The 21,605-nt window shown below is 40.0% G+C and overlaps 2 protein-coding genes across 3 annotated transcripts; both read left to right on the forward strand.

Annotated features, from left to right (window-relative positions):
- The first annotated feature begins 2,013 nt into the window (after positions 1–2,013).
- On the forward strand, positions 2,014–4,826 carry LOC112435997 (uncharacterized). 2 transcript variants are annotated; one of them, XM_076874295.1, is made up of 5 exons: positions 2,014–2,190; positions 2,607–2,672; positions 2,795–2,962; positions 3,200–3,295; positions 3,744–4,826. In XM_076874295.1, the coding sequence occupies exons 2-5, from the start codon at positions 2,661–2,663 to the stop codon at positions 4,005–4,007; spliced, it is 540 nt and encodes a 179-aa protein (XP_076730410.1). In that variant the 5' UTR covers positions 2,014–2,190; positions 2,607–2,660; the 3' UTR covers positions 4,008–4,826. The 2 variants fall into 2 exon arrangements, with proteins under 2 accessions (XP_076730410.1, XP_076730411.1); XM_076874296.1 differs by having other exon boundaries at positions 2,147–2,672.
- A 692-nt stretch (positions 4,827–5,518) lies between these two features.
- On the forward strand, positions 5,519–8,033 carry LOC112429821 (uncharacterized). Its single transcript, XM_076873596.1, has 5 exons — positions 5,519–5,574; positions 6,464–6,714; positions 6,882–7,049; positions 7,170–7,265; positions 7,716–8,033. Exons 2-5 carry the CDS (start codon positions 6,571–6,573, stop codon positions 8,031–8,033), a joined length of 726 nt encoding a protein of 241 aa, XP_076729711.1. The 5' UTR covers positions 5,519–5,574; positions 6,464–6,570.
- The last annotated feature ends 13,572 nt before the right edge of the window (positions 8,034–21,605 follow it).

Below are 21,605 nucleotides of genomic sequence, written 5' to 3' on the forward strand. Positions count from 1 at the left end.
TCTTTAAAAAGTTCTGTTAATTTAAATATGTCAAGTTCGTGTAACATGTTCTTCTTTTTGAGTAAATGAAACTAATAATATTTGATTGAATTGAACTATTTCTATATTAAGTAAGCATCACTTAAAATCATAACTTAAGCACAACGTAACACAGTTAAGTTAGGACATATAAGAATGGTAAAGTCCTGTTATTTTTGTTGTTTCAAGTATAGGATTTAATAATAAACTTAATTTATGTAGCACATGCTAAAATACAATAAAATCTCAAAGTGTTTCACCAAATAAGTGAAATCAAATTGTCTTAAATGCATTAGTGGAAGACAAAATGTATTTATTTTAATATTCATTGTTTTATCAATGTATCCTCCATATATATTTTTAATATTTTCAGCAAGTGTTGAGCAGCTGCAGGAATCAATTTTTATTCCGAGTTAATCTCTGATTCACCCTCCGAAGCGGAAGGCGGCGCTAATGAGCATTAATACGAAACACAGAAGAAGTAAAGGTACAGTGGGGCAAAAAAGTATTTAGTCAGCCACCGATTGTGCAAGTTCCCCCACTTAAAATGATGACAGAGGTCAGTAATTTGCACCAGAGGTACACTTCAACTGTGAGAGACAGAATGTGAAAAAAAAATCCATGAATCCACATGGTAGGATTTGTAAAGAATTTATTCGTAAATCAGGGTGGAAAATAAGTATTTGGTCACCTCAAACAAGGAAAATCTCTGGCTCTCACAGACCTGTAACGTCTTCTGTAAGAAGCTTTTCTGTCCCCCACTCGTTACCTGTATGAATGGCACCTGTTTGAACTCATCATCTGTATAAAAGACACCTGTCCACAGCCTCAAACAGTCAGACTCCAAACTCCGCCATGGCCAAGACCAAAGAGCTTTCGAAGGACACCAGGAAAAGTATTGTAGACCTGCACCAGACTGGGAAGAGTGAATCTACAATAGGCAAGCAGCTTGGTGTGAAAAAATCAACTGTGGGAGCAATCATCAGAAAATGGAAGACATACAAGACCACTGATAATCTCCCTCGATCTGGGGCTCCACGCAAGATCTCATCCCGTGGGGTCAAAATGATCATGAGAACGGTGAGCAAAGATCCCAGAACCACACGGGGGGACCTGGTGAATGACCTGCAGAGAGCTGGGACCAAAGTAACAAAGGTCACCATCAGTAACACACTACAACGGCAGGGAATCAAATCCCGCAGTGCCAGACGTGTTCCGCTGCTGAAGCCAGTGCATGTCCAGGCCCGTCTGAAGTTTGCCAGAGAGCACATGGATGATACAGCAGAGGATTGGGAGAATGTCATGTGGTCAGATGAAACCAAAGTACAACTTTTTGGTATAAACTCAACTCGTCGTGTTTGGAGGAAGAAGAATACTGAGTTGCATCCCAAGAACACCATACCTACTGTGAAGCATGGGGGTGGAAACATCATGCTATGGGGCTGTTTTTCTGCCAAGGGGACAGGACGACTGGTCCGTGTTAAGGACAGAATGAATGGGGCCATGTATCGTGAGATTTTGAGCCAAAACCTCCTTCCATCAGTGAGAACTTTGAAGATGAAACGAGGCTGGGTCTTCCAACATGACAATGATCCAAAACACACCGCCCGGGCAACAAAGGAGTGGCTCCGTAAGAAGCATTTGAAAGTCCTGGAGTGGCCTAGCCAGTCTCCAGACCTCAACCCCATAGAAAATCTGTGGCGGGAGTTGAAAGTCCGTGTTGCTCGGCGACAGCCCCAAAACATCACTGCTCTCGAGAAGATCTGCATGGAGGAATGGGCCAAAATACCAGCTACTGTGTGTGCAAACCTGGTAAAGACCTATAGTAAACGTTTGACCTCTGTTATTACCAACAAAGGTTATGTTACAAAGTATTGAGTTGTATTTTTGTTATTGACCAAATACCCTGATTTACGAATAAATTCTTTACAAATCCTACCATGTGGATTCATGGATTTTTTTTTCACATTCTGTCTCTCACAGTTGAAGTGTACCTCTGGTGCAAATTACTGACCTCTGTCATCATTTTAGGCGGGGGAACTTGCACAATCGGTGGCTGACTAAATACTTTTTTGCCCCACTGTATATGGGCGGGAACAGCACCAAAGAGGCAACACGGACGACTGGAGAAAGTTGGACCTAACCGCAGCAACTAGCATCACTGGACTTACAGTAAGTTTTCAATGTTGATATTAGTTTATTGTTAAAATACGAATATTTAGTTGTATTTTGGGTGCGTGTCGAAAAGAATAGCAGAAATGTCGGGTCCGTGTTTTTTATGTGCTTTGCTGCTCTCCCCGAAGGAAACTTTGCGCTTGCAGAGCTAGCATTAAGTTGTTGTAATGAGGGTCGCAGGCTGTTTAAAAAGTTAGATACTACTTGTTCTAGAGGTGGCGCCCGGTCGCCTAGTATGAAACAAAGTGTTTTAATCTCTTTAAATTTTTAAACCCCCTCTCATGACTCAGAATAGTTGGGTCCAAACAAGCCCGTTGTCCCTGCAGTTACACAACGGAGATGCCTGTCTGCAGTGAGAGTGCTTTCAAGCTGTTTTCTTGTTAGAAACGCTATATTTTAAACTATATGTGCAGGGTTAGGGTTGTGAAGGAGTGAAGGAGCTCTTGGACCTCTGGCCTGCTCTAAAAATGGAGTCTGAGGTAATATGGATCAGCTCTCTTTAAAATGAAAATTGTAATTCTTACTCATGTGGCAGCTTTTTGCTGCTTTATAAAGATGTGCGAGATTCTTCAAATTGAACTGTATTGTCCTTCTGCTGTAGTTGTATGCAGAGTTTCAGCGGATTACAAATCAGAACCTGCCCAATACATTCTACGCTGAACTTGACCGCCATCTTCCTCGACTGATGACCTTATTCAGACAGAAGGCATCAAAAACTGGGAAGACAGCTGATGCCCTGGCTGAAATTCTAAGAATTCACAATGAACAGGTAATAATAGATTGTTACACATTTCATAGGTTGAACCAGTGGAACATTGGACAGGTTCAATGATTTAAATGAGCTTTTTGAATTTTGCTATTACTCCACTTTGTGTTTGCTATTTGTCTGACTGTATTAAAGATGTGAACAGGTTATTTGTGGACATATGTTCTGATTTGACTGTTGTTGTTGTTGTTGTTCAGTAAACTCACCAGTATATACAATTCTGTTTTTATCTGGAAATAGGAAATCCATGATATCCACACCAAGCGCACTACCGTTCTCCACGCCCTTCCTGTCTGTCTGCGTGAGGATGTCTCTGGATTTTTCAGAACCTGCACTGTGAGTGTCCTTAAGTATCTAACAGATACTACTGTGTATATAAACAGTGCATCAAAGTACAAACATGTATTTTGATGCACTGTTTGGACTTACCTTTGTTTAGTCTACCCATACGGTTTCCATGTATGGTCTTTTCTGTCTCCTCACTACGAATGAACTGAATTGGTGTTTTGTTGAAAGTGATAAGATGTTTAGTAAAACATTTTCCTGTGTATTTCCTTTAGCTTAGTTTCAGTCTATCTCACACCACTTGATTCTCTGGTGAATTAGCTGATTTATGTGTGCAGAACATGGATCTTCTGTTTTTCACCTCTTACAGTGAGACTCAGGTCTCCCTTGTAAAAGAGGTATTGGATCTCAATTGGAGTTGGTAAAATGAGAAATTATATGTCGTCTGTTGTATTTCTTGGGTTAGATTGTGATTAGTATCTCTTTTTCATTAATTCAGGACGAATCTGATGAGTTGGAGCTTGATGGTGTTGAAGTGGCCCTCTTCACTGTCATTAGTGACCATGACACGACAAGTCCAGTTCACTACCAACCTGTGAAAATCTCTGTCGTCATTGAAAGTGATGCCGTGTTCAGTCTCCCCAGATTTGGTGAAGCCTTCCTGGTAATGTTTGGACTGATCTATGCACCTCAGCTACCCCAAAGCCCTGACCAACACTTTAGAATTTACTCAAAAGATTTTACTTGGTCTAGAAAGTGGTAAACTGTCACCCAGGTTACAGACCCTCAAGAATGACTTGGTTATGTAGGAACTCATCTGAAAGAAGGATGCAGGGTGAAGCATTATAAAAGGCTAGTTCAAAGTTCTCTCCTTTTATCTAAATAATGCCTCAAAACGTTATTGCATTCAGCCAATAGGTCCAAACTATACAACGTGCCTTTGTTCTCATTAACATAATGCAAAGCAACACTAATGTTTTGTGTGTTTTAATGTTTTTCGTAATACTATTTCCAAAACATTGTGGGCTGCGCAAGATGACCTAAATTTCACTGTTTGATACTGGTTAATGTAAAACAAATAGCATTGTAATTCACTCAAATTGCTGCCCTGTTGCCTTATTCAGATATTCAGATATTATTCAGATATTAGCCAGAGAGCCAAAAGCCAGAGAGCCAGAGAGCCAAAAGCACATTTTGATATTATTTATTATTATTTGGCATTATTTTTCATTACTCTGACAGTTTTCCTGACTAAACAATTTTTGGTCTACTTATTTTAATTTATAAATGTTTTTGTTAATTATTTTTAATTTATTTATTTATTTTTTTTAAAAAAAATGTATTTAATTTCAACATAGTGCTAAAAGGGAGCAGGCAAGATACTGTTCAATGGCAGATGTTTATGACTTTTGCATATTAAGTTACCGATACTCAGTGTAATTGAGGCAATCAATTGCCTCAAAAATTTTAAGTTTTGGGTCACATGTTTTTAAGTATCAAGTAGTCAACATATTTGACTAACGTGTACTTAAAATAATGACAACACAAACTAATAAACATTTGAGTTTTGTTAACATAAAAATGTTGTGGTTGTGTACTTATTTTTTATAAGTTCTGTGAACTTATTTCTTTGAATTTGTAAACTTGAAACTTTAAGTCATATTAACTGCAAATATTTGAGTTGACCGTTCTCAAAAGATACAAGTACCATGTAATCCAAACTTTTATGTTCTGGAAAAATTTGACTTTTGAGTTGATCAACTCAAAAAAATTGAGGCAATCGATTGCCTCAATTTTTTTGAGTTCTGGTAACTTATTCGGGTTTACAGTGCACTGTAAGACCGAATAGTAATAGTTTTAATAAATGAAATGAGTTCCAACTACTTAAAAACCTGTTATAAGTTCATACACCTTTATTTTTTTGAGTAGTTTGAACAATTTTGTTTTTTCAAGTTATCAGTACTTGAATATATTGATTAGTTTCTAGCATTGCGCTCAAATAATTTGAGTTTTAACACTGACGTCACTTACGTGCCTACGTACGTACCTACGTGCGCCACCTGTTTCTTTATGAAGTGCTGGCAACCATCTTGGATTCCTCGCTTCGAGTGCGAATGCCCGCTCATTACCCCGAAAGAAACTTGTGGAACGTTAATATCCGAACAGAAATAAAAACATTTGTCAACGGGTTTTTTGCGGCATTGCCTTTGACGCTGGATAAAGGAGGGCATGCTATGGTATGTTACGGACTTTTGAACTGGAACAGCTAACCCGCTGCACTTGGCTAGCTGCATTTACCGCCTTCGCGGCATCTTCAGGAGCGCTTTGTGGTAAGTTTTATTTTTTCTGAAACTATAGTTCTCCGTTGTAATATGGGTTTTTATCGTCATAAATGTACAACTCTAGCAGGCATTTAAGAATTACATGCATGCGTCGTTTTATCCATGTCGGCTTGGCCCCAAAGTGTTTGCATGAATTATGCTAATACGCTCATATTTAGTATAACATATTATTAGTCCCTGGGACTAATAATGTGTTAATAACTTTTCTAATCTCTTACTATTTTAAAAGAAGTCTTTAGAAGGCATTTCTGGATTTGCAGATTATAAACTGCCTTGTGGTTAAATTGTTGAATCAATATGCACTGCTGCGCTGCTTCACACTTAGCGCATACGTGGATATTGATATTGGCTAGCCCATTTGCTAACTAGTGGAACTTAAAACTTACGTTTAGTTCTCTGGAGTTGTACATATTAAAACTGGGGCAGCAAAATTGTAGGCACAGGACATACTTACAAAAGCAGTGAATAATCATTACATAATTACGCGGTAGAACTTGGTTTACATTGCAAATAGTTATGTATACCAAGTTGAAATGTAGAATCTTCTGAACTGTAAAATTGTTGTGCCTGGTCTATTTTAGGTTAGCTTAAGGGTGAATCCATCAATAATATATTTACCAAACAGTTATTTTTTCGTTTTATTTTATTCTGATGCCCAGTGTTCATTAGTGAAAGACTTAGTTTTTTATCTGTCAGGGGCTGGGTCTGTGAACCAGCATTTTGAGTTTATTTTGTAGTTTTGCTTTCTTATGTTATATTGAAATGAGGTGAAGTTCTTGTATTGTTGTTATTATTAGTTAAGGTTTAGTTGAGTTCTGGGCTGGTTATGTTTCATCTGTGTCTCCTTGGTTGTGTGTCTTTTCTGTTCTCTGTGTAGTCTGTCTTGTCTTCTGTGTTTTACTGTTATGTCCATGCCAGGGCAGAAGTAAATTTTCAGGGGTGAAGATGCTGTTTACCTTGACCAGCTAAGACTACAGATTGTAGATGAAGTCGAGAAAAGTGAAAAGAATCCTGATTACAAAGCTGATGCTCACAACTTTGGCCTTGCAATGCAAAGAGATCATCAATGATGACCTACCAGTAGGTCAGATCCTGGATTGCTGGCCTACTCTGAAATCCCAGTCCCAGGTAAGAATGTATATAGATGTATCTAACAAGATGTATTTTATATCAACCCCTGTTATCTGGCCTGTCTGAACAAATTATGCCTTTGGAGTGTAAGGATTTTGATGTATTTTGCAAAGATTTATAGACTAATTGAAACTTGTAAACACAAATGTATCCTGTGTGTTCAGATCTGTGCAGAATTCCACAGGATTACAAACCTCCACCTGAAGAACCACTTTTATGCTGTGCTGGACCAACATGCTCCCCGGCTCCAGAGCTTATTCAGAAAGAAAGCTGTTTGCACAGGGAACGTGTCTGATGTCCTGTCTCAGCTCTTCAGAAGCTATAATCTCCAGGTTAGTGAGTTTTTGTCTTGTTTTTTGAGCTTCATTTGATTTGATCAATTTTTCAATTTTAATTACCATTCTTGACTAGGTTAGCCAATAATTTAAAATAAAAATTTTCTTGTGATGTAGGAACAAGCTGATATCCATGCCCAAAGTGCTGGTGTGCTTCATGCCCTCTCTGCCTATTTGTACGAAGACACCTCTACCTTCATCAAAACATGGGATGTAAGTTTTGGACAAAGTTGTGAACAATATCTTAGTAGCATCCTTGTTTAGATTTCTCAAAACATTATGACACTTTGAGAGTTTGAGAAGCATCCCCATGCTTGGATCTGTCTACAACAGTGTCCATGTCACATAATGGAAACACTACATGTTTTTAATGTGCGTAGACCTTCTATAATGTTCCTAGCCCAACCATACATCACTGTACAAATGAAAAAAATATATAACTCCTATTGACTTTCTGTTGTTATTGCTACGAAGAGGTATGACTTTGCTTTACTAAAAGTACTATTTTTGTCAGTTTGTTTTCTCAAATCTTGGTGTGTTGTGGCTTTTTTGTTGTTCAAACAATTGATTTCTGAGCTAGTAATAATCCAGAAATGTGACTTGTATAGATGAAACTAAGAGAAATAGGAATGCACTAACATGTAGTAATTTTGTTTTCTGTAGATGATGCATTCTGATAGACCAGATATTGGTGAAGTGCCACTTGGACTCCTCCTGATCAGAGCCAATTCCAGCGATGCAACATTCTTCTGCCCTGAGAAGACTGCAGTTTTGGTCGAGGGTAACATGATCATTGTTTTCACCACCCTGGCTGATGCATTTCTAGTAATATTTGGACTGACTGACGTCCTGCACCTAAGCTACCCAAAATGTTTGGCCAACATTTTTGACTTTATTCAGAAAGTTTTGATGGGTCTGAAGGGTGGGAAGTTGAAGCCCAAAGTGCTGAGTCTTAAAAATGATCTTTTGGCAGCAGAATAATGTCCAGGATTCCTACACAGCCCTCAAGTGCCTGTTAAAGCAAGTAATTCAGTTTATCATGTTTCCAAGTCTGGATAAGTTTTTTATAAAAAGAGAGAATAGAATAAAGAAATCTTTGCAGACTCTGTTTCATACTTCATTATCTAAAAGCCACATCCAAAGTAAAAGGGGTGATTTTATTATTTTTATTTATTTTTTTCCCCCCATCATCACTTGTGTTTTAGTTGATTTTGATTGTGTTTTTAGTCAGATAACTGTAAATCTATAGAGAAAATGAAGGACAATCTCATTTCTGGCTTCTAGGTGGGATCTTGAATGTCACTTAAGGAACGTTCCTCCTGAACTACTCATAACTGACATAAGGCGCTAAGGAGGTTTATAACACTTTGTTTATGTCTCTAAAGAAGTATTTTTCTATTTAAAATTTTATTGCTTTGTTGTTGAGACTGTGATTGCACTCTACAAATGTGCATTTTGCATAACCACAGTACTGGCATATTAAAAAGGTTACCAATTATATTTCAGTGTATTAGCTGCACTATACTATTACTTTCATTCGGTTTTCCCACCTAATAATGCAGGATTTTCTTTTCCTTTTGTTTGTTTTTTTAATAAAAAGGCCATACTCATGTGTTAATCAAATTTGAATACTCTTAAAACATGTTGTGAAATTCTTTATTTCTAATATTGTAACCTTGTGCCAAAATTTCTGACATTATTCCCTATAAAATGTGGTGGATTTATGTCTTTGGGCTTTTTGTGTCAAAGTAACTCAATAAATCTGTAACTTGAATTTATATTTTCTGTCTTATGTTTTTACAAGTGTAATTATTTTGGGCACTTTTTTTTTTTAAATCAAATTCAAAACACAGTAGATTTGGATATTACAAGCATTTGTATTTAAAATTTTTGAGTTGTATTAGCTTAAAATGGTTAACATTTTGAAACTAAAAATTAATTCCTTAAAGTTACTTGAGCTAGATTTGTACTTGAAACTCAAAATATCAAGTAGAGAGTACTAAACCAAAAATGTGGATATAACATAAAAACATTTATCAATGGTACTTAAAAATATTTATCTAAAGCTAATAAATAAAGTGTGTTTATTTAACTTTTATTTTTAAGTTTTAGTTACTTAAAATATTTTATGTAATCAGTTTCACCAAAAGTTTTGAGTAAAATTAACTTATTGGGTTTTACAGTGTTGGTAGATCCCGCACTTGATGGTGACTTGTGCTATGGGCTTGGAGTTGGCCTCTAGTGTTGTACGCCACATCCCCATTGAGTTCCTGATGAAGGCTCTTAGGGTCCCATTGATCTTGTACAATTCTAGGCATTCCAGTATCCAGCTGTGGGGCATTGAGTCATAGGCCTTCTTGTAATTAATCCAGGCAGTGCACAGGTTGGTCAGTCTGGTCTTGCAGTCTTGGCTGATTGTTCTGTCTACCAGTAGCTGGTGTTTTGCACCTCTGGTATTCTTGCCAATTCCTTTCTGTGTCCCGCTCATGTATTGATCCATGTGCCTGTTCATCTTAGCCGATATGATGCCTGACAGGAGCTTCCATGTAGTACTGAGGCAGGTTATTGGTCGGTAGTTGGAGGGGACCGGTCCCTTCTTGGGGTCCTTGGGGATCAGGACCGTCCGGCCTTCAGTTAGCCATTCCAGGTGTCTCTCGTTAACTAGCAGCTGGTTCATTTGTGCTGCCAGACGCTCGTGGAGTGCAGTCAGCTTCTTCATCCAGTAGGCGTGAACCATGTCGGGCCATGGTGCTGTCCAACTCTTCATACTGGAGACCCTTTCTTGGATATCTGCCACTGTGATGGTTACTGGACCCTGTTCAGGGAGGTCGCTGTGGTCTGCCCTCAGATCCTCTAGCCACTGAGCATTGCCGTTATGGGTTGCATCCTTCTCCCATATGCTCTTCCAGTATTGCTCCGTCTCCAGCCTTGGTGGTGCTGTTCTCTTATTGTTCCCTTGCCACTGAGAGTACACCTTTGCTGGTTCTGTGGAGAACAGCTGGTTTATTCTCCTGCCTTCTATCTCTCTGGTGTACCTCCTCAAGCGGCTGGCCAAGGCTGTGAGTCTTTGCTTGGCAGTTTCCAAGGCCTCAGGTATGGACAGCTTGCTGTATTTCTTAGGCACCTTATTTGTCGCACCTTTCTGCAACTCCGTTAGTTGGCTAACCTCCCTCCGTGCTACTTTGATCTTGCCCTCTAGCCTCCTTCTCCATGGAGGGTACTGCCCCTTGTCGCTGTTCAATTTGTAGCCAAGCATCTCACTGATCACTGCTGCCGTATTGTAGATCAGCTTGTTAGTGTCGGTAATCGTGGTTGTAGGTATCGTCCGTAGTGCTGCATTAACATCATCTAGCAGACCTTATGAGGGTACTTCACGTAATCTTGGTAACCGGCTACGGGGGATCCAGTTTTCAAGCTTGGCCATGATCCTATTTTTCAGGTCAGTTCCTCTCGCACTCAACGATCCTTCTCCTATCGCACAGTTATCATCACTATTACCTGTCACTACTTATTAAAAACACTTGCCTGGGGTGTTGGTTTAGCGCAATGGATGAGCAGGTGACCATGTGCTGTATGACCGGAGAGCAATAGTCCCAGGTTTGAGTCTGCTGCATGTTTTCCCCTCTCTCTCCCAGCTTTCCTGTCTACCTACATTGTCTCTATCAAATAAAGGCCAAAAGTTTATATTATGCTTTTTCTCCATGGAACTGTGATCCTCAAGTCTCCTGACCAAGACATAGGCCAGCAGGTAATTTAAGTTTTGGAAGCTGAAGTATGTGGCATATATATTTATTACATTTTATTCATCCTTCCAGTCAAGGAACACTCTTCCATGATGTTCTCCTTATTCAATTTAAATATATATAAATACAATTGCATACATTTCTGTATATAAGGAATTAAACATCCTAGCTTTTAGTCATCATCAGCTTTCATCATCAACTTTATTTATAAAGCACTTTAAAACAACCACAGCTGACACAAAGTGCTGTACATTGGAACCGTAAAATAAAATTACACGAGATATAAATAAAACACAAATAAAAGAAGAGTGAAATCATTAATTAAATAACTACTTCAATTAAAAGAGAAACTAAGTCTCACTGAGGTTAAAAGCCAAGGAATAAAAGTGGGTTTTAAGACGTGATTTAAAAGTGGACAGTGAAGGGGCCTCTCTAACATCCATGGGCAAATTATTCCATAATTTTGGAGCCACAATAGAGAAGGCCCTGTCCCCTCTGAGCTTCCTCCTGGATCTCGGTACCTCCAGGAGCAGCTGGTCAGCTGACCTGAGAGACTGACAGGGTATGTGGGGATGAAGAAGCTTGGAGAGGTAAGGCGGGGCAAGACTGTGAAGGCATTTAAAAACAAACATAAGAATTTTAAAATTAACTCTAAAAGACACAGGCAGCCAGTGCAGAGAGGCTAGCACGGGGGTTATACCGTATTTTCACGACCATAAGACGCACTGTACTAAAAGGCGCAGTCTCAGTTATGTGTGCCATTACTGTATTTAACACACACATAAGGCGCACTGGATCATAGGGCGCATACAAGTACCGTATGCGTATTTAAAAATAAAGCGGGAGCAAACCTGAGTTCGGTACCTTACTCACATTTTTATTACCAGTAATCGTCATCATCAACAACACACAAGCATACAAGTGTGCGTATTTAAAAATAAAGCAGGAGCAAAACTGAGTTTGGTACTCACATTTTTATCATCAATCAAACCCATCGAAGTCCTCATCCTCTGTCTGAATTGAACAGCTGCGCTGTGGACAGCTACAGGTACCTTGGTGTTCATCTGAACAATAGACTGGACTGGACTCATAACTCAGACGCCCTCTACAGGAAAGGGCAGAGCAGGCTGTACCTGCTGCGGAGACTCAGGTCGTTTGGAGTGGAGGGCCCACTCCTGAAGAAATTCTATGACTCTGTTGTGGCTTCTGCTATCTTTTATGGCGTGGTCTGCTGGGGCGGCAGCATCTCTGCTGGGGACAGGAAGAGACTGAACAGGGTGATCCGAAGGGCCAGCTCTGTTCTAGGATGCCCTCTGGACCCAGTGGAGGTGGTGAGTGACAGGAGAACGGCGGCTAAGCTGTCATCCCTGATGGACAACATCTCCCACCCCATGCAGCAGACTGTGACAGCACTGAGCAGCTCCTTCAGTGGGAGACTGCGGCACCCACGGTGTGGGACGGAGAGATTTCGCAGGTCTTTCCTCCCCACTGCTGTCAGACTCCATAATAAAGACTTTAACTGATCAAGCACACACATCCATACATATGCAATAATACTAAGTGCAATAATCCTTTCTGTCATCGTTGTATTTTTACTCAGTTGTATATAGTATTTGTATTTGTATTCTATTTTTATCTTATTGTATATTTATTTTATTTTATTCTACTGTATATAGTATTTTATTTTATTCTATTCTGTACAGTTGTGTACTGTATTTATTCTTATTGTATTCTAATTTTTGCCTCATAACTTTTGCACTGTCCACTTCCTGCTGTGACAAAACAAATTTCCCACGTGTGGGACTAATAAAGGTTATCTTATCTTATCTTATCTTAAATCTCCATCAAACATGCCAGGTTCACTTTCTTCACTGTCAGAGTCACTTTCCGTGCGGCTCCTCGGAAATGATGCCGGCTTTTGCGAAAGCTCGAACAACAGTGCCAGCAGACATGTTAGCCCAAGCATCTACAATCCATTGGCAAATTGTGGCGTAACTCGCCCGGCGCTGCCTCTTGGTGAAACTGTGGTCTCCATCGGTCATCCATCGCTCCCAGGCCGCTCGCAGCCTTACTTTGAACGGGCGGTTCACACCGATGTCCAGCCGTTGGAGATCCTTTGTCAGGCCTCCCGGAATGACAGCAAGCTCACAGTTCATTTGCTTCACAAGTTTTTTCACATCTGCTGTGAGATGGGCACGCATAGAGTCACAGATCAACAGCAATGGTGATGCGTGGAAAAAACCACCTGGTCTCCTTACATACACCTCCCTCAGCCAGTCTTTCATCATTTCCTCATCCATCCAGCCCTTTTCATTTGCCTTAATGATGATTCCTGCTGGAAACTTCTCTTTAGGCAAAGTCTTTCTCTTAAAAATCACCATAGTTTCTGTCCATTAGCATGGCAGCCAAGCACAACAGTAAAAGAAGACTTTTCGTGCCCCGTTGTGCGTATCGCTACCGTGCTGGTCCCCTTCTTCTCCACAGTGTGACTCACCGGGATGTCAAAAGTGAGCGGGACCTCGTCCATGTTTGTGATGTGGCTGGGCTGGATGTTTTTGTCGCCGATGTGTTTGCTGCAGTAGGAGCGGAAGATGGCCAGCTTTTCCTTATAATCCGCTGGAAGTTGCTGCGCTACCGTAGTCCTGGTCCGGATGGAAAAATGGCACCGTTTCATAAAAAGTGAAAGTGAAACTGCTTTTAGCCGAATGGTGACCGTCGAAACGCTTCTCCCGCTTGTTCTTTGCTCGATGATCCACCGCTCGAGTCTTTCCTCCAACTCGGGCCACCTCGCCTTATGTCCGCGGAAACTCAGCTGCGTTTTCTTGACCTGCCGGAGCTTGTTTTCTAGCTTCCTCCATTTGCGAACCATCGATTCGTTAATCTTAAATTCTCTCGCCGCTGCTCGATTTCCATGTTCCTCCGCGTAGCTGATGGCCTTCAGTTTAAACTGTGCTTCATAAGCGTGTCTCTTTGCCATTTTCAGGGTTGCGCCCACACTTCACCGTTTAGCGTTCTCATGGTGTTCTCTACTACGTCCTCCTTACAACACACAGGGCGCACTGCGCTATAGGGCGCGCCGTACTTTTTGAAGAAAATCTAAGACTTTTAAGTGCGCCTTATGGTCGTGAAAATACGGTATGCTCTCTTTTTCGAGTTCCTGTTAGGAGTCGTGCAGCCGCATTTTGAACCAGCTGCAGACGTGAGAGCAATGACTGACTGACCCCCACATAAAGTGAGTTACAGTAGTCCAGGCGGGAAGAAATAAAAGCACGGATCACTGTTTCAAGGTGCTGCCTCGAAAGAAAAGATTTTACTCTTGCCAGTCGCCTTAAATGATAAAAACTGGACTTCACCACTGCTCTGATTTGGTTGTCCAATTTAAAATCACTGTCCAACTTAAAACCAAGGTCAGTAACAACAGATTTAAAATAGACTTCCAGGGATCCTAAAACAACAGAGGAGGACTCACAGGGACCACTGGGTCCAAACACCAACACTTCTGTTTTCTTTTCATTAAAATTTAAAAAGTTTAGAGCCAACCAAGCTTTAATGTCATCTAGACAGGTCAAGAGAGGTTTTATGGAGATGCCATCCTTGTGTTTTAGTGGCAAATAAATTTGGCAGTCATCGGCATAACAATGAAATGAGATCCCACACCTTCTAAGGATAGAACCCAGAGGCAATAGATACAGTGAAAAGAGCAGTGGCCCTAAAATTGAGCCCTGTGGGACGCCGCATGACAGAGGAGCAGAAGACGATTCGTAACCGAGAAGGATGACAGAGACAGTTCTATCTGACAAATAAGACCCAAACCAATTAAGTGCAGTGAAACCAATACCCACTACATCATGTAATCGAGAAATTAGAATATTGTGGTCTACGGTGTCAAAGGCAGCAGTTAGGTCAAGCAAGACAAGAACAACATGGTTACCAGAATCACATGCCAGAAGTATTCGAATAATGGTGTAATTAATCAGCATCTCCTCAACATTACTAATCTCACATGTGGCCATTAACATTGGTATTTGTAAATGATAGTGAGAATAATATTGTTTTCTTGGAATCAGCAAGGAGGGCAAGCTCCCAACTGAACAAAGCAAGCAACATCCTGGCCATCACTCTCGAGTTGCCTGGCAACCAGCAGAAACTCCAGGTAGTGATTGTACCCAATGACCAAGTAGTCTGCCAAATAATAACCCTGTGCTGGTTTGTAGTATTTGCACACATTTTTTTTAACACATCTCAAAATACTACTGTAATACTCTAACATTAAAGCTTAGCACCATGGGTCTGTTACTACATATTAGGAATACAGGCAAGATATTATTCCTTCCAAAAAACCTCATTTCAAATCAGTAACAATAAACAGCAAAGATAGTGACAGAGACAGTTTTCTTTTAAAACCTTATTTCAGGAACAAAGTCAGTTTTTTGTACTATATATCAGCTCTTTTTCCAGTTAACTGTTCATGTAGTCTGTATTGATATATTTGACATATATGTTCTGTTGATGTGATGAGGCTTACTTCTACAAGAACTTTGTGTTTGTTTTCTATTCTATATTTCCATGTCATCTTTTTTTAAATATGCTTAATGTTACCAAAGGCTTAAGCAGAGTGTCCCACAAGTATTATTATTTTTACTTGGTTTCTAAAAAAAATATAGCGTTAATTTGTTATGGCAGGTCTATACTACATTAGTTGTATACACGGTTGCTATGGACAAGAAATCAGCCTGGGAGATGATCAACTTTCTGTAAATTCAGTTCTTCTTCCAAACGGGATTACATTTTTAAAGTTCTTTGTACTTGATGAATTAATGATGAATGAAAAAGATGAATGAATTAAAAAGTGCTTGCACAGCATGCCTTCTCTGTCTGTCATTGTGTTAGACCACAAAATAATCTTGAATAATCTTGATACCATGCCATTGGATTCATTATTCTTTTCATTCCCTTTTCATTCCCTGATCCCTCCTTACAACTATTATGTACTTGAACATTACTGCTATGTCACTTTGTATTTACTTTTTTAAAAAAAGTCTCATATCTTGATTTTTAATTCACTCCAAATTAAGTCAGGGAGCTTTTAAAGTGCCCTTGTTTCCAGATCCATTTTCTTCACACAGCTTTATGTTGTTCAGTCTTGGGGGATTTATCGGCACTCCTCTCCTTTTGTTCTAAGACACATCTCTTCAATACATATAGGAGGACAGAAAGAGAATATCTTCTCTTGAGCCCTAGCCAGAATTAAATAAAATGATTGATGGATACATGTCTGTGCTAGGAATATGAATTACAGGGTTTTTCTTTGGCTCCCTATGGGAAATGGTCAGACTTTGCCCTTAATAACGGTCGACTAAAGTTGGGAGCACAAAGAGAGTAACACAGATGGAAGTGGGTGAGGGATTCAATCAGTGCATCAAATGGACGCAAAACCTGAGACCATGTGTTATCCAAACCGGACACTTGCTTTTGCTGTATATCAAATCACTTTTGCAATATGATGGTTTTATGCCCACTAAGCTGTGCGTATAACACTAGCTGGTTATTTGCAACTGAAAATAAATAATTAGCACAGTAGACTGTGTCATTTAGAATGCATGTAATCAGAGATGGGCAGTAACGCGTTACTTGTAACGCGTTACTGTAATCTGATTACTTTTTTCAAGTAACGAGTAAAGTAAGGGATTACTATTGCAAAATCGGTAATTAGATTACCGTTACTTTCCCGTAGGAACGCTGCGTTACTGCGTTACTAAAACCGTGATTTTTTTTGCGAGAATGTCTCATGACAGTGACGTAAGCAAGTGCGACGTTGGTGACAGCAGCTGTGTGCAGATCAACAATGGATAATATATCGAGTGCGGGAGAGAGTATGAGCGTGCAGCGTTTAAAGTGTGGAAGTACTGACCTTACTTTGAGTTTGATTCCATAAAAAGTGACAAAAACATTAGCGTCCATCGTGCGTGGGAAGAAAACTTCTTTTTACAGCGAAAAAAACCCCTAAACTTCCGAGCAAGCACCGAGTAGCTACGACGTGATGGGAAACTCACAGAGACACTCGCGCGGATTCTTCAACTGACCGCAGCACACCTACACCAGGGTAACCCTCCGCCTACCCTGCTCCTGCTTTACAGGTGAAAATAGAGCAAAAGGACCGCTGAGTCTTTGACTTTATTTATTTTCTGCTGTGTTTTACTTGCATCTGTTTGAAAGAGTGAGTGAAAACACAAAAAATATTTTATTTTATGTGCTGGAATGTGTAGAAAATAGGTTTAAATGTTAAACTAATTTATTCAAGTCAGAGAATGTTGCATATAATTAAATGTTTTGCTTGATGCATAAAGTTAAAAGATTAAAACTGATAAAACAAGTTAAAAAAAAGAGACTTTTCCATTTGATTACATTTTGTATGATGGATTATGTAGAAAAAGTAGAATTGGGCTGAAAGATCTATCACTTTATCACCTCTTCAGGTTGTAAATCGTGTTTTTAAAAAGTAACTAAGTAACTAAGTAACTAAGTAATTAATTACTTTTGAAAATAAGTAATCAGTAAAGTAACGGGATTACTTTTTGGGGGGAGTAATCAGTAATTAGTTACTGATTACTTTTTTCAAGTAACTTGACCAACACTGCATGTAATATATATATATAGAATGAATATGTATATTGTCATTATATTTAAAATTATTATTATATTTATAATTATATTTACGTACAAATACTTACACCTGAAGATATTTGGGAATCAAAATTTAACACACGATTTTTGGATTACTGTTTGTTTTTGGGGTTTTTTTTTTTACAGAAAGGAACAAATGTTTATATTCTACCTTTAAGGAAATACTTATACTGTAGTGAAGTGAGAGGAACCATCCTCACTGGCACCATCTTGCAAGTAGTAAGGGTAAAACAAGAGAAGTTGACCTTATGGTTGGTTCACACAGTGTGGGGCATCAACTATCAAACATGGAGGAGGAAGCGTGCTATATCCAGGGTCGGTGACTTGTACAGAGTGAACCAAAACGGCTACTACAGCATTCTGCAGCGCCATGCAATAACCTCTGGTATGCATCTAGTTGGTCAGGGGTTCATCCTATAGCAAGATAATGACACAAAACATAAGTCCAATCTATGCCAGACCTATCTCAGGGAAAAAGACCAAGTTGATAAGCTTGAAAACATGGAGCGGCCAGCACAGTCTCCAGACTTAAACCCCATTGAGCTGGTTTGGGATGAACTGGACAGAAGAGTGAAAGCAAAGCAACCTACAAGTGTCACACATTTATGGGAACTTCTGCAACACATATGGGAAGAATTTCTGAAGAATATTTGATTTCTATTGGTGTGGTCAGCTGTTTTTCTCCCAAAGGTGGCTACTTTGATGAGTCAAAAGTTGGGTCAAGACGAGTCAAAAGGTGCCCAAGTTGAGAGGTAATTCCAGATGAAAAATGCCAACTGGGAATTTGGAAATTCTGAGTTCTGACTTTATCTAAAAGGCACTGTAAGTTGCAGGATAGCCAGCAAAGTACGATCATTATACACACACTAGCTGATGAAGAATAGGTGCTGAGGGACAGCATCTACTTTCTTTGACTTTTAACCATACCAAGGGTTCTGAATCAAGAAGCAGCTGCATCTAAACACCTCATTCAATGTCTCTTTAAAATTGCTTATTGATTTTATCACGGTTTGTCCTAACTCCTGGGAAAAAGTGATTTAAGTATCTTTAAAGTCCAGATTAATACACTTATCATTTGATGAAACGATAATTTACAATTAATCCCCAGTCAGTCAGTTCTTTAAAGTAACCTCCTATAAGGGACTACACTTTTCTCAAAAGACAAGTCGCCTGGATTTATAAAGACTATGTAAAGTGGTGGCAGCCAGTAATGAACCATCACCTCCCACTAAAGTTGTGGCACATTTCAGAGCACAAAAGGACAAAACAACGCTTTGCACAGTTTATCACAACATCCTACCAGTGTGTGATGAAATAAATGCCATCAGACTTCAGCAAAAACAAAAGACTGCCAACAGACACCTCCTCTCTTCTTCTGTGAGAGAACTATAGTCTTTATTGTAGAGTAAAACAATCAGAATTCTTTAAAAACATTATATTTATTACACTTATCACATGCCTTCTGAAAGTGTCTTTAGCCAGAACAAATACAGAAAGTTTTCTTTGGCTTGAAATATCCACTTTTATGTACCTCCCCAATAAAGACAATTTATGCTATGAATTATGAATTAAGCTTTGCTTTTGTTTCATCATCATTTCAATTGACTTTTAATGAGAGCATTTTTAATAGGTTTTTCCCTTTTTCCTCAAAGCAGGCGATGTAAAACCTGCGTATGAGTCTGGTGTTCCAGTAGTTTTAGGTTCATGGCAGTCTTGAGCCTCTGTCATAAACACTAAGGTGGGTTAGACTCAAACACAGGACTCCAGTCTAAAAATTTCATGGGGTTCAATACTCAGGGAACAGGTCTCCATTAGTGAAGTCCAGGGTTCTAGATCAACAGGCAAATCCAAAGTTCCTTTCCTCAGAATGAATCTCACCAGCACTGAGTTCAGCTCACCAGTCTCTAGAAAATCTGCGCACAAGACAACTGGGTAAGTATTTTCACAGGAACAATAGCGCAAAGGGCAAAGGAACCAGCTTCACTAATTGCTATCTCAGTACACAAGGGCCAGAGGTCTATACTACAAAGCTGGATTTTAGCTTATCCAGGAAGCTTCAGGGCTAACTCTGTATTTTCTGTATTATTAAGGTGTTTTACTTGTTACTCTGGTAAATCACCATGCTAATTTATGCTGTGAATCTAGCCTGCCCTGGAACAGGTTATTCAGAAAATAGGTTCCTGGAGGATCCCTCGGACCCCTGTACACAGACAGTAGGAGGGTCTAGTGGTTTATATATATCAAATCAAATCAAATCAAATCACTTTTATTGTCACATCACATGTGCAGGTACATTGGTACAGTACATGTGAGTGAAATTCTTGTGTGCGAGCTTCACAAGCAACAGAGTTGTGCAAAATACAATAATGTAAACAAGCAAAATACAAGAATGGCTACATCTGAAACTAATAAATATATGTACAATATATAATAGTATATGCATTTCTGGATGTGTATACTAAATATTTTTCTACGTGTGTGTGTGTGTGTGTGTGTACACATATTTTACAAATTAAATAGAGTAAACAATAAATAAAATATATAAAATATACAGAGTTGGGACATGTGCAAAACAGTGGCATCACTGTACAGTATGGAGTGCATAATGTTAAAGTTCCAGTAGTGAAGGTGAGGTGTCTATGACGTGTTCAGCAGTCTGATGGCCTGGTGGAAGAAGCTGTCTCTCAGTCTGCTGGTACGGGACTGGATGCTGCAGAACCTCCTTCCTGATGGAAGTAGTCTGAACAGTTTATGGCTGGGGTGACTGGAGTCCTTGATGATCCTCCCCGCTTTCCTCAGGCACCGCTTCCTGTAGATGTCTTGGAGGGAGGGAAGCTCACCTCCAATTATCCGTTCAGAGCACCGCACTACTCGCTGGAGAGCTTTGCAGTTGTAGGCGGTGCTGTTGCCATACCAGGTGGTGATGCATCCAGTGAGGATGCTCTCAATGGCACAGTGATAGAAGGTCCTGAGGATGCGGGGGCTCATGCCGAATCTTTTCAGTCTCCTGAGAAAGGAGAGGCGCTGCTGCGCCTTCTTCACTGTTTTGTTTGTGTGTACTGACCACGTAAGATCCTCAGCCAGATGTACACCAAGGAACCGGAAGCTGCTCACTCTCTCCACAGCAGCGCCGTTGATGGTGATGGGGGTGTGTACTTCTCTGCACCTCCGGAAGTCCACTATCAACTCCTTTGTCTTTGCGACGTTGAGGGTGAGATGGTTGTCTTGACACCAGTGGGTCAGGGTGCTGACCTCCTCCCTGTAAGCCCTCTCATCACCATTGGTGATAAGACCCGCCACTGTAGTGTCGTCCGCAAACTTCACAATGATGTTGGAGTTGTTAGTGGCTGTGCAGTCGTAGGTGTAGAGTGAGTATAGGAGAGGGCTCAGTACACACCCCTGTGGAGCACCAGTGTTCAGTGTGATGGGGGATGAGGTGATGCTGCCCAGTCTGACCACTTGGCGTCTGTCAGAAAAAAAAAAAAAATAGACAGGAAGCTAAGGATCCAGCTGCAGAGGGAGCTGCTCAGTCCTAGATCCTGCAGTTTCCTGTCCAGCTTCGAGGGAACGATGGTATTGAATGCTGAGCTGTAATCTACAAACAGCATTCTCACATACGTGTCTCTCTTCTCCAGGTGTGACAGGGCAGTATGTAGTGTCAGGGCTATGGCATCATCAGTGGACCTGTTGTGGCGGTATGCGAACTGTAGAGGGTCCAGTGAGTCAGGTAGTGCAGAGCAGATGAAGTCCCTGACCAGCTTCTCGAAGCATTTGCTTACGATGGGGGTCAGGGCTACAGGTCGCCAGTCGTTCAATGAGGAGATGGTGGAGGATTTGGGTACAGGGACGACGGTGGCCATTTTGAAGCAGGCTGGGACTACAGACAGAGAGAGGGAAAGGTTGAAGATGTGTGTATATATATATATATATATATATATATATATATATATATATATATATACAGAGAGAGAGAGAGAGAGAGAGAGAGAGAGAGAGAGATAATATGTAATAGCTTTGTGTTTTGCTGATTACGATCAGTAATAAATAAAACTTATTCTTTGTTTTTTTTTCTTTTGGCAGCAAACATATTTGCAACAAATTTATTAAATTAAATTTTATTAAATTG

The sequence above is a fragment of the Maylandia zebra genome, linkage group LG15 (assembly GCF_041146795.1).
Source record: "Maylandia zebra isolate NMK-2024a linkage group LG15, Mzebra_GT3a, whole genome shotgun sequence".
NCBI classification, from domain to species: domain Eukaryota; kingdom Metazoa; phylum Chordata; class Actinopteri; order Cichliformes; family Cichlidae; genus Maylandia; species Maylandia zebra.